Source organism: Rhipicephalus sanguineus, unplaced genomic scaffold, assembly GCF_013339695.2.
Source record: "Rhipicephalus sanguineus isolate Rsan-2018 unplaced genomic scaffold, BIME_Rsan_1.4 Seq345, whole genome shotgun sequence".
NCBI classification, from domain to species: domain Eukaryota; kingdom Metazoa; phylum Arthropoda; class Arachnida; order Ixodida; family Ixodidae; genus Rhipicephalus; species Rhipicephalus sanguineus.
The window spans coordinates 64,967-77,314 of record NW_023615060.1 but is presented as its reverse complement, the minus strand read 5'-3'; the positions used below and the strand labels follow the sequence as shown (position 1 = coordinate 77,314).

Sequence of the window (12,348 nt, the reverse complement as noted above, 5' to 3'; positions counted from 1 at the left end):
CATATGACTGACACGATAACACTGCAATCGGTTCACGACCTTTGAAACCGGCCCCGTATTCGCTGCTCACAGTTGCGTCCGTATCTCTGCAGAGTCTGCAGAAGGGCGGCGTATACGCTTTTCCCCCGAGATTCAAAGCTGCTGTGAGCGACTACGCACCCGGCGAGCATGGAGTCAAGACGCACCTTTGCACGGAAAGAAACTGCGGCGGTCGTCAGTGGCGTGCTTATTGATCATCTCCTTGTCGACGGCTACAGGGCAAGGTTAGTGCTACATATAAGGATATGTTTTGAGTACGTAACGATAATTTCAGGTTATCGGAAAAAGACGGCATACATAGACATGGGCGTCGGCAGGTTTCGTCTTGAAGGGTGCGAACCCGTGCAGCATCACCCTTGGGGGAAGAGGGAGCGCAGTGTGGCTTGGATGGGAGGCAAGTACTGGCGTGACGCTTGGGTGAGGAGGGGGCGGTGTGGCAGGTGGCCTTCTTGCAACTACTGCCGAGCCCACGCAGACAGAACCCCAACATGAGCAAGTGTTTCAATGAAGTTCCTGTCTGTCGAAAATGCGTACAGCTTAATTTGCACATCCATCATCATCCATCCTCCATCCACCATCCATCCATCCATCCATCACCATCCACATCCCTCCATCCATCCATCCATCCATCCATCCATACATACATACATACATACAGACATACATACATAATACATCATACATACATACATACATACATACATAAACCTACATACATACATACATACATACACATTAATGTACTTATTGTACACACGTACATACGATTACAGTAACCTACCCACTTTAATATGAAAGCTGATCACTCTAGCCGAAGACAGCAGGCCCTTTTATTTCAAGACATTCCTGAAGCACAAATGTGCATGAGCAATCAGATATTATTATCTGACTGCTGAGTAGGTATCCAGAAACAGGAGGCTCTATTTCTCGTCATTTTTTTTTCAGCTGTTGACAGATGTGAGCCGAGCTGGGTGACGGATTGCTACATAAATTATATGGGCTTTTTATGGCGGGAGGAGTTTAAGCCTACCCCAGAAGGCGATTACGACGAGGAGGGGCTCAAGAGAGGTTGCAGGTATTGTGTGGCTGTTTGATATTATTATTTCAGCATACGGCGGTAAGTTATCTTTTCGTCCACTTTGCTTCCTTCACATCTGTATCACAATTATAACAATACATTTAAAGGAGTACAATTAACGTCCCCTATACCACCCTTGGCTTCATTATCTGCTGGTTTTCGTTAAGGTTCTGTCAAACAATGAAACAAGCCCCCGAAAATTCCCTTCCTTCTTTTATATATGTGTGTGTTTGTGTGTGTCATATAGCGGATTTTTATAGTGCGTAAATATCCACTTGCAGGCCTAACAACGAGCTTCCGTACGTCGTGTGTGGTGACGTTTAATGCTGTACACTGACCAAAGTTCGCTTATCATATTTCAATGAATCAGTAAGTCGATCGCTCATACGAATTTGATGAGAGTGGGGCGAAAATTTTCTATCGACATCGCGAGAATGGCTACCCTGGGAAAGCTGTGCAGGATTCTAATCTGTCGCTTCGCAATCTTTTTTAAATTGAAGCCTCATCAAAGGAAAGCTACCGTGTCACCAACATCTGGACAATTGCTCTGAAGCGGTGACTGGTGACCGCAGGATCCAGGAGAGAGGATACGAGGAGATGCGCAACATTGTCTGCGATGTTAACTCACTGAAAGGTGGGTGCATATTGTTACGGGTAGCTTAGTAACTATTTATTAAATAGTTAAAACAGCGCAGAGCGGACAAGATGGCGGCAGTCCTGCAACAAACAGAGAAGCGACGTCGTCTTCCTCGTCTTTCATGCAGCCGCGCTGCGGCGGCTGTGGTATCAATATGAAGTGGAAGGGGAAAAAAAAAAGAAAACACAGAAAATATGGTCACGAACTTCACTTAAGTGAAGTGTTTTATCATCATAATCATCCACTGGGTTACGCCCACTGCTGGTTGAAGGTCTCTGCCATGTTTTGTCAATTAACCCGTTGCTGTGCTTGCTGCGGCTACGTTGTCACTGGAAATTTCTTAGGCCCGTATTCTGAAACGCTCCTTACCACAGGCCATTTCCTTACCTTACGTGAGGATCCCTTCATGGTGTTTATCTTAAGGAGCTCCTTGAGGGGGTCAGCGTATTCTAAAAAGCTTCCTTCAACCTTCCTTTGCAAATGACCGCCTCAGTAAGGTAAAGGGGTGTGTCAGAAGTGTGGCTGCGAGACTACCTTGGATATACTAACTAAACGTTCGCTTTCAAGTAGGAATAACTAATATTTTTTATGCATATCAATAAATACCAACGCGTACACTGCTTTTTCGCAATGTTGGGGCACAGCCTTTTCCATTTATTTAACTTTCGCCTGTTGCAGCAAGTAAAAAGAAGATGGTCTGGCAACACTGGAGCTCAATACTTTCACTGATGGATTTCAACGGCGCGTTATTTGGGAGCGAATAATAAAGATCATTAAAAAATTTAGGGCATGGGTGATAATTATTTTCAAAAGCAAGCACTGTTAAGCTTGTGAAATTTCCCCATTTAAGTGTAATTTTATCTGGAATGCACTTATGTACAGCTAAATTATTATGTTTAGATTTAGATTTCTTCAATGAGGTGCGATTTTATCTTGAATGCACTTATGTACAAGTAAATTATTATGTTTACATTCCGAACAAGGGTGTGTCTGTTGGGTCATGCATCGCGCCTTTGTGGGTCGGCGTGGTTGAAGCAAAACGAGACAGTCTCACAGCAGCGGTTACCAGGAGGAATCCAAGTCCTGATAGCCTTCAGATACGTGTACGATTTATTAGTAGTCTTAGTGTAAGGCCCGGGGTTGCATTCTGAGTTGTCACAAATGGTCAGAATATTTGAAGAATATCTATCCCCCCGTGACGTAGTCGGCCTACTCGTTCACAAATACTATCACAATCATTGTATGTATGTATGGATGGATGGATGGATGGATGGATGGATGGATGTGCAAATTAAGCTGTACGCATTTTCGACAGACAGGAACTTCATTGCGGTCACAAATCGGTGACCGCGAGAGCCAGTGATATCACTGGCCAGCTTCTGCCATGTTGTCAGCGCTGCTGTTCGTCTGCTGCATTGAGCGTTGCTGGTGCTTGTTTCTTGAATCGTCGAACAACGTTGCTGATCTAGTGCGGCGATGGACGAAAGAGCTGGAAGTTGCGTAAAAATCAGTCAGAAAAGCTCGTATCACTTCGCGAATCTCGCCGGTGGCTACGATTTTGTTCTTGTCGTTGTCGTCCAACTGAGGCGACGTTTTCCATGAGCCTTGAAGAAGCCGCTGCATTAGACGTGTTGAAACATTTTCGCTTCGGTCATTTGTAAAGTAGCAGGTTGAGAAGTGACGAAGGAAGCAGTGAAATCGCTACATTGTCTCTCTGTAACAGTGTTTATGTGTAACATGCAAGTGACGTGATGTACGCTTTACTGACTCGTATTTAGATTGGGCAACGCTGCGTTTTCAAGGCATACCAATGCCACGTATACGCACGTCGGAACGCCGAAGCCCTTATCTGTCCACTACGCAATACAATCCCTGCAGTAGAGAGCTTTAGTTTTGTCTTTAGACTTCCTAACGTTTGCGGATACCTGGTTACCGGAGCTGTTGACAGCTGCAGCATGTAGCAGCATCCGCGGAGCCGGTAGCAACATCTTGTGGCGTTTTGCCCAACTACAATAACTTTTTTTTTCTGTTTTCTCCGTCGCGTTGTTGTTCTTGTCGCAAAAAAAAAGAAAGCAATGAGAATATTGTGAGCAGCTAATTATCTCACTGCTAATGCTTTACCCAGCGTCAGTAAGCGGGCAAGTCGCTGCAGTGCTATTTTGTAGGTCTCTGGTTAGGCTGTGCATCATCAGGTGTCGCCACCAGCGTTGTCCGTCTCGTACACGCCTCCGGTAACCCGGTCAAACTCGTGACGTACGTTGTTTACAAAACGGCCCCGCTCGATGACATCATCGCTTTTGCTTCTATTTCCGATTCGGCACTTTCACGAACTTCAAAACTCACAATACTTTTAAGCTGTACTTGTGGCTGATATTGTATGGATGGCCCCTATATGCACCCATAAGTGTGATGCAACAGTCAAATTGTGTCCGAATTTTGTGTCACCGCTCCTTTAACAAAAGCACAGGTGATCGTGCGACTTTTTTCTTCGTCAGAACGTTTTTTCCTTTTTCGCTATAGTTTGTACACATTTTGGACTGGTTTACTCGTGATTCGACCAAAAACAGCATTATATGACTGGGCTAAAGAAATTACACAGGCCAAAAGCGCAGCGGCGTGTCCTACAGCAATTATCATTTGGTTCTTTACTCTTTTGTTATTGATATCAACCACAAGATTGTCTAGCGATATACATGTATCATTATTATCGTCATCATCATCTTGATATTCGTCATCATTTTGAGCATCATCATCGTCATTTCGTGTCACTTATAGTTCTTTATTCGTCCCCCTCTGGTCACGTGACCTGCTTGACGCTACCACTACTACTACAACGGCACAGATATATAGCTCCGCCGTAAACGGAGCTATATATCATGTTGCGGCGCTGAGGGAGTACATTGTTGTCACCCTTGCTCTTGTCGCGGTTGCTGGTGCTGTTATCATGTTGTCACCATCTCCACCATCTTCATCAAGCCACGCGTAAATGTTTTTTTTTTTGTTTGCCTCTTTGCAATACAACTCGCAGAATCTCACGACGCCATCAAGTGCTTAAGCAGGGAGAAGTTGGAAGAGTGCGCAAGAGCGTTGATGCCAACGTCCAATCCACAAGATGCCGGGAAGTCACCTGTCCCGACGCCTCGCTGCAAGTGAGTTTCGGCCCATCGCACTCAATGTTTTCACAGCCCCGGAATTGAACGCCATTTCAATATACATTCCTTTGAGTTAAGAAACACTTACATGGGTCAAGGAGACAGAGAGACGAAAGAAAAAGATAAAGGTAGTGAGGCTGCGTGGAAGTGGACTATTGGGCAGATTGTAGTACTCCCGCTTCTCACATTTCCTTTATGTTTCCTGTCTGTTTTTTGTTTTTGCGCGGCTGCTCTTCTTTAATTCCGCTCCCCTTTCCATCTTTATTGTACCTGCTCCCTAGTGTAGCGTAGCAGACCGGATGTTTCAATTCTGGTTTACTTCCCCGCCTTTGCCTAATTTCTCTGTCTCTCTTTGATTGGTTGTTGTATTATACTGGGTCAAGAGCCTGCTAGAAAGGCAAGATGAAAATCAGATAGAGCTGTACAAAGAAAACACGCATACGATCGTGCGCGTTGCCACTCAATGGACATTGTATGCAACCCTCGACAAGGTCCACATCGAAGCAAAGCGGGGCCCTGTTGGAGACATTTTGGCAGGGATAACGTAAAAACGGGGACAGAAGAGTACGTTTCATGACCTATTATCGGTGTGCTTATTTGCGCTGGTCCCTCGGAATGGCACCGTAAGCTCAGATAACGCAATAGGAACAAGCCCAGCGACTTGTTCGTAATGGAGTGGGATAGAGTGAAAGCTCATCACACAACACGAAAAGCGTATTGATGAATTCGAGGAGCGAATTTAGCAATGATGGTGATGAAATAAACTTCTAATTTGCCGAAGCAGTGTTCCCCAGCTCGTAAGCTCGGGGTCACCCTAGGTGGGAGGGCCTCTCAGCCAGGAATCCTTTGGCCGCGATCGCCTCCCGGGCCCTGGCGACGAGTCCTCGTTGGTCTTCTAGGTCCGTGGGAGATCTTGACCTCCACGTCTCGGCGAAGAGGTCGATGCGTGCGGTCGTTGCGGGCTTGCTATCGGCATCTTGGTGGCGCCCCGGGCACTCGAGTATTAGGCGTGCCAGTGTGTCGGGAACGTCGCATATCGGGCAGTGCTGCATGAGGCGTGGTAGATGCGGTGTGGTTGATACCGTGCGTGTACGAGTTGCTTTAAAGTCTTCGGAACGTGTGGTTTCTTCCTTAGTCAGCTTGGGTGAGGTGGCAGGTACACCCTGCGAGCTCGGCAATGGTGTTGCAGTATGGCGTTATACGTCGGTGGTACGGCCTCCACTTCTGCTGCAGCGCTGGCTAACTGCGGTTCGAGTGAGGCGGTAAAGGAGGCCCGGTTCACGTGACCGCGGGCCGCGGTGTGAGCCGCTTCGTTTCCCTCGAGTCCCTCGTGCCCCGGCACCCACACTACGCAAGTGTAAGGAAGCGCCGTGCTACTCTTACTCGGAATTTTCAGTGCTCGATTGAGATTCGGCCTCGCGTGTAATCGCGGACAGCAGATTGGGAGTCTGTGAAGACTACGAGCGCGTCCGTGCTTGTCGTTGAGGCGAGGGCGATCGCCGCTTCTTCCGCTGCCTCGGAGCTCCGCTTCCTGACGGTGGCAGATGCCAGCTCCTTTCCTCCTGCGTTGTGCTGGGGTATTAGCCCGATCGACGTAGCGAGCGTCTGAGTCGTGCTGGTGTCGTCTTCGGATCGTGTCGCCTCGAGCGATCCGTCGTTTCCGATGAGTACTCGGGATGCCATTACGCGGCACTTGAGCGATGCTCAGTGAGTCTCGGAGGTATGGGCGTACCTTCACTTTGCGGTCCGCCTCACAGGTGTCGCTCCCCATAGCCCAGGCGCGCAAGGACCGATCTGCCTGTCGACGTGATCCTCGTCTCTCGAATTGACCGGTCCGTTGTGCTTCTACTAGCTCTTGCCAGGTGTTGTGTACCCCCCTTCTAGGGAGTCTGGTGGTCGACGTCCATAGGAGGTAGCCCCATGACGTGCTGCGTAGATTGCGGATGAGCACATTCAGCTTGTCGACTTTAGATGTACTTGAAAGCGAGGTACGGGGTTCCGTAAGTGATTATGCTGTTTAGAAGAGCTTGCACGACTCCTAGGGTATCTTGATCCTTCAGACACTACGTCGGTTGGCGAATCCCCTTACGAGGTGCGTGAGTTGGAAAATCGTGTGTTGAGTCGAGGAAGCGTGGCGGCCCCTGATCCGTCGCGGTGCAGCTGCAGCCGAGTACTCGAAGCGAGGGCGACCTTCAGTATTTGCACCCCGTGGAGGGTGACGCACGGATCTGGTGCTTCACAGGTTGGAGGTCTTCCACTCGTGCGGGCCTTGTGTACGAGTGAATTCCATTTTCTCAGGTGCGCAACAGAGGCAGCATCTGTAAAGGTATTTCTCGATGACGTGGAACCGCTTCCTGAAGGCAGCTTTCTTGCTCTCCTGTCCTCTTGCGCCGCGTCCACAGCGTAGTATTGTTAGCATAGGGGGCGTGACGCAGGCCCGGCATGTTTCGAGGAAGCCGGGGTACGTTAAATAGAAGTGGTGACACGACAGAGCCTTGAGGTGTGCCCCTGTTCGGCAGCTCAAATTTGTTACTCCGTAGGTTGGATATTCCCGCCGTAGCCGTACGACGGTGAGAAAGTTCGAACATAGCGATAGGTCTTTGAATCGCAGCCGGTGTCTTCGAGATCCTGTAGCATGGCTTTATCGCTACATTGTCGAAGGCGCTCTTGACACCGATGGCAAGGACGCACGACTTGCTGTTCTTGCCAGGTGGTCAACTAGATCTTCTTCAGGGAGTAAGAGGACGTCTGCGTAGAAAGAAGCTGGCGGATCCGATCATGTTGTTTGGGTAGTACCCGTTGTCTTCAAGGTGTGACGTGAGCCTGTCAGTATCATACGCTCAAACAGCTTTCCAACGCACGAAGTCAGGGAAAATGGGCCTTAGTTCTCAACAGCTATGGGTTATTGGGCTTAGGTATCCTGATCACCCGCGAAATGCTTCCCGCACGGCAGGAAGTTTTCCTTTCCCCAGCACTCGTTGGAGTAGCGTAGGATCGCAGTTCAAAAGCCTGATTGGATAGCTGTCGGAGGTGCTTGTTCACTATACTGTCTTTGCCCGGACTCAGTTTTTTCTTGAGCTTAGAAACGCTGCTTGGAGCTCTGCTGGTGTGAAGGCCTGTCAAAGTCAGCGTTGGCTATTCCTTCATATTTTTTGTGCGGTGGTGGGACTGTCGCTGATTGGACGGGGCCGCGGAGCTTGTGCGTAGTTCAGGCAGTAAGTCTTCCTCCGAGGCGTCGTAGTTGTGTGTTAGTCTACGGATGCGCTGCCGCTGCTGCGTCTGGTGAGCCCTCGTCGAGGAAGCGCGCTACAGGCGCTACGTCTGCTTGGTGCTTGAGCGTACCTTGGAGATTATCGTAGAGTCGCGCCATTTGTGTCTTGCTAGTTGTTCAGCATACTGTTGCGACAGCTCTGTCAATAAGGAAATTCTCTTTCCGAGTTTTTGTTGCGTTTTTTTCCTTTTCCATCCCTTTAGCAAGGCTCTTCTGGCCTCCCAGAGGTGTAGTAAATGGGAGTCTATTGCGGGTTGTCCTCGTTAAGTTACATGACTTTGGTGCACGGCGGAGCGGTATCCGGAACCTTTGTAAGCCAGGCGTCGATGTCAGCTATTGCGTCGTCATCTTCTAGCTCGTTTCTGAAGGCGCTCCAACCTGTCGATCTTGCTGTGCCAGTCGATTTGCCAGATTTGCCAGTCGGTGTCTGTACGATCTACAGTTCCAATACCAAATGCGGAAAGTCGATTGCGGAATTGGAATCTCGTTGTTAGAGTTTCTGCGAACTCCGAGGAACGTTTGCAGAAGTGTGCGGCAAACACCTCCAATCTTTTATAAAAAGATTTGTGAATAGCGGTGGTGCTTACGCGAATTTTTTGCAATACATAACAGTTCTCCGACTGTAATAAACAAAACGCTTTTTGTTTCATCAAAATTGGTTAAATATTACAAACAATTAATAGGGAGTTACTTTCCGCCGAGCCTCCCTCTATTAAATGCCTTGCACATTGCGACAGTCCGCAACAAGGAACCTCGCCACAAATTTTCTCTGATGTTTGTTTCAGTAAAAATCCCTCGGAGATTGCCTGCTTCGACAAGGCATTCAACTCGTCCTGCCCCCTGTCGATGAAGACGGCCAAGGCAGCGGTGACCAGAGCTGTGAAAGCCGCAGCCCTACTCAAAGGCTGCGAGTCTTCTGCAAACGCAGTCGTGGCTTCCACAGGTTTTCTTGCCCTGCTGGCTGTTCCCGTTATTTCTTTCTTTCTTATGTATTTTAACATACTGCAGCCTTGATACGCATATCGCAGGAGTGGGTACAGAATACTAGAAAAATTGCAATAGCCGTTGTATGCGTTCAACAATAGTGCGGCAGTAAGGGTCGACGCGTTGGTGCGAAACGAGGACGGATGGGGTGCCGGATAATAGCCAACTTAGCGTTGCGACTGGAAAGGCGGTGTCGTTTTAGAGCGACGATGGTTGGTTATCTTCGCTGGGCAGAGGGCAGCGTGATAAGGCATCGGCGTCTTGGTGCTTCTTTCCAGACCTGTAGGTGACATCGAAATCGTACTCCTGCAAGCGAAGCACCCAGCGACCAAGGCGACCCGATAAGTTTTTAAGTGACGAAAGCCAGCGCAGTGCGTTATGGTCGGTAACGACCATAACGCAATACAACAATACAGCGCAAAAGGTACAGAGCATGAAGAATTGAATATATTGAGGTACATTTATAGCGCAAACGTAAAGACGCGCCGTGGTGCGTCTTTACGTTTGCGCTGTAAATGTACCTCTAGGATTATGAACCAACTAGGCCCAAAAGAAGTTTTACTGAATATATTGAGTTGGAAGAACAGACTGTTGGGCGAGTTGGTAATGCATACTGTAAAAACTGCGCGAAAAACGTGGACAAAGGGAGAAACGGACGACACAAGCGCATACTAACAACTGAAAGTTTATTGAAAATTCGGCAGATCCACGCATTGTGGGAATCGATGTAATGCGAAGCAGCCAGCAAAGAGCTGCATACATCGCCTTGTTTGTCTTTGAGCCAAATGAAATCATTCATGCCATGGCATATAGTCCACCATATATCGCACGTTTGCCATGCACGCATGCACGCACAATCTAGTGTACACCATGCCAATGAAGCGCATATTCTGGTATATAAATGCATGACCTGTCGCTTATGTTCATCACGCACTCGTGTCGTGCCGTACCAATTTTGGTATATATCACGTTAACAAAACGGCCGGAAGTGCACCATGACAGTGGCATGTAAATCATACCGTACATGACATGCATAACATGATTCGCATGTTAAGACCTCTCATTTATGTTCGTCATACAGTCACATCGCGCAATACCAATTTTGGTGTATATCAAAGGAGCGAAATGGCCGCGAATGCACCATGAGTAGAGCATGTAAATCATCCCATACATGGCAGGCATGTCATAGTTTTCATGTTACCACCTGTTATTCCATGTTCTTCATACAGTCACATCGCGCAATACCAATTTTGGTGCATATCAATCTAGCGAACGGCCGGGAATGCACCATGAGCGCGGAATGCAAATCATGACATACTAACCTGCATGTCTGATTTCCATGTTACCACCTCTAATTTACGATCGTCATGCAGTCGCGTCGCGCAATACCAATCTTGGTGTATAACAAGCTAGCGAACTGCACGAGTGCGTCATGAGCATGTCATGTAAATCAGGTCGTACATGACTTGCATCTCATGATTTTCATGTTACCACGTCCTCACTTACGTTCGTCATACAGTCGTGTCGCGTAAAACCAATTTTGGTGTATATTACGCAAGCGAACGGACGCGAATGCACCATGAGCGTGGCATGTAATTCTTTATAGTGCAATAGCGCAAAAAATACGGGACACAGGCAAGCAGGCAAGAGAGACGATACAGGCGCTCACTTTCAACTGACGTTTATTTTTTCGGAAACACACATATATACATACAAACAAACAATTGGTCATGCGCAGTGACTCCGTCCGACAGCAAAAACAAAAAAAATTCAAAAAGACAAAAATTCTCACTTTCCCAGTCATAGCCCTGAGACCAGCAAATCTATTTCCTTATCCGACAGGGATAAAGATGGTGGCTTATGCACTTATCTTTAAACCGTGAAATGAAAAAACGCTTCGGCTACCTCTCTAGCTGTTTGATCGCCATTCTGAAATAATATGGCTGTGTCATCAAAAACACGGGGTACATGGTACGAATTCGTACCAACTAGCTCTGCTTTCCGTACTGTGGCATGTAAATCATGACATACATGTCATGGATGTCATGGTTTTCGTGCTACCACCTGTTATTCATGTTCTCATAAAGTCACGCCGCACAATACCAATTTTGGTGTATATCAATCTAGCGAAACGGCCGCGAGTGCGCCATGAGCGTGGCATGTAAATCATGTCATACATGACATGCATATCATGATTTTCATGTTACCACGTGTCAGTTATGTTCGTCATACAGAAATTTCTCGTCATACCAGTTTTCGTATGTATCCCTTCATTTAAACGGCCGCGAGCGCCCCGAGACCATGTCATGTAAATCATGCTGCACATGACATGCGCGTCATGATTTGCATGTTAGGACCTGTCATTATGTTCGTCATGAACTGTTGTCACGCCGTACCAATTTTGGGTATATATGAAATTAACGGAACGGCCGCAACAGCGCAAAAGCCGTGGAATGTAAATCATGTTGTTCATGACATGCGTGTCATGATTTTCATGATATGACCTGTCATTTATGTTCGTGATAAGGCCATGTTATGACACACCAATTTTGGTATACGTCCGATTAACGGAACGGCCAGGGAGCCCAAAGGCCGTGGAATGTAAATCATGCTGTTCATGACATGCGTGTCATGACTTTCATGATATGACCTGTCATTTATGTTCGTAATAAGGCCAGGTTATGACACACCAATTTTGGTATACTTCCGACTGACGAAACGGCCAGGAGAGCACAAAATCGTAGGCGGATAGATAGATAGATAGATAGATAGATAGATAGATAGATAGATAGATAGATAGATAGATAGATAGATAGATAGATATAGATAGATAGATATATAGATAGATAGATTCGCTCAAAGTCGCAGAAGTTCGCTAAGAAATGCTTCGCATTAAAAAACGCAGAATATGAAGAGCAAATAAAACCACGTGTGCGAGGTTAACAAAAGACAGTTACAAGTGCGCATCGAGATACGCAATCTCCGCCTCGTGCAACGCCACAGATGGCCTGGCACACAACTATCTCCAGCTTTGAAGATAAAATACGCCTCAACAATCTCACGTATAGTACGTTCCTTGTGTCTTGCTAGAACTTTCGTTCCGCGGAAAAGCGGGCTGCACTTACAATCGCGACTTGTGTAAAGACAGATTTGTAGAAGGCTGTCCTTTCATCGACAACCTGTGGTC

At 47.3% G+C, this 12,348-nt stretch overlaps 1 protein-coding gene across 1 annotated transcript in view; it reads left to right on the top strand.

The window, feature by feature from the left end:
* Positions 1 to 227: 227 nt before the first annotated feature.
* LOC119377088 (uncharacterized) overlaps positions 228 to 12,348 on the top strand; it is a gene marked incomplete at its 3' end in the record, with an annotated part of 76,980 nt that continues 64,859 nt past the window's right edge. Inside the window, 4 exon segments of the mRNA XM_049411532.1 lie at positions 228 to 263; positions 985 to 1,114; positions 1,618 to 1,751; positions 4,783 to 4,903. Of these exon segments, the coding sequence (XP_049267489.1) occupies positions 1,035 to 1,114; positions 1,618 to 1,751; positions 4,783 to 4,903 (335 nt within the window).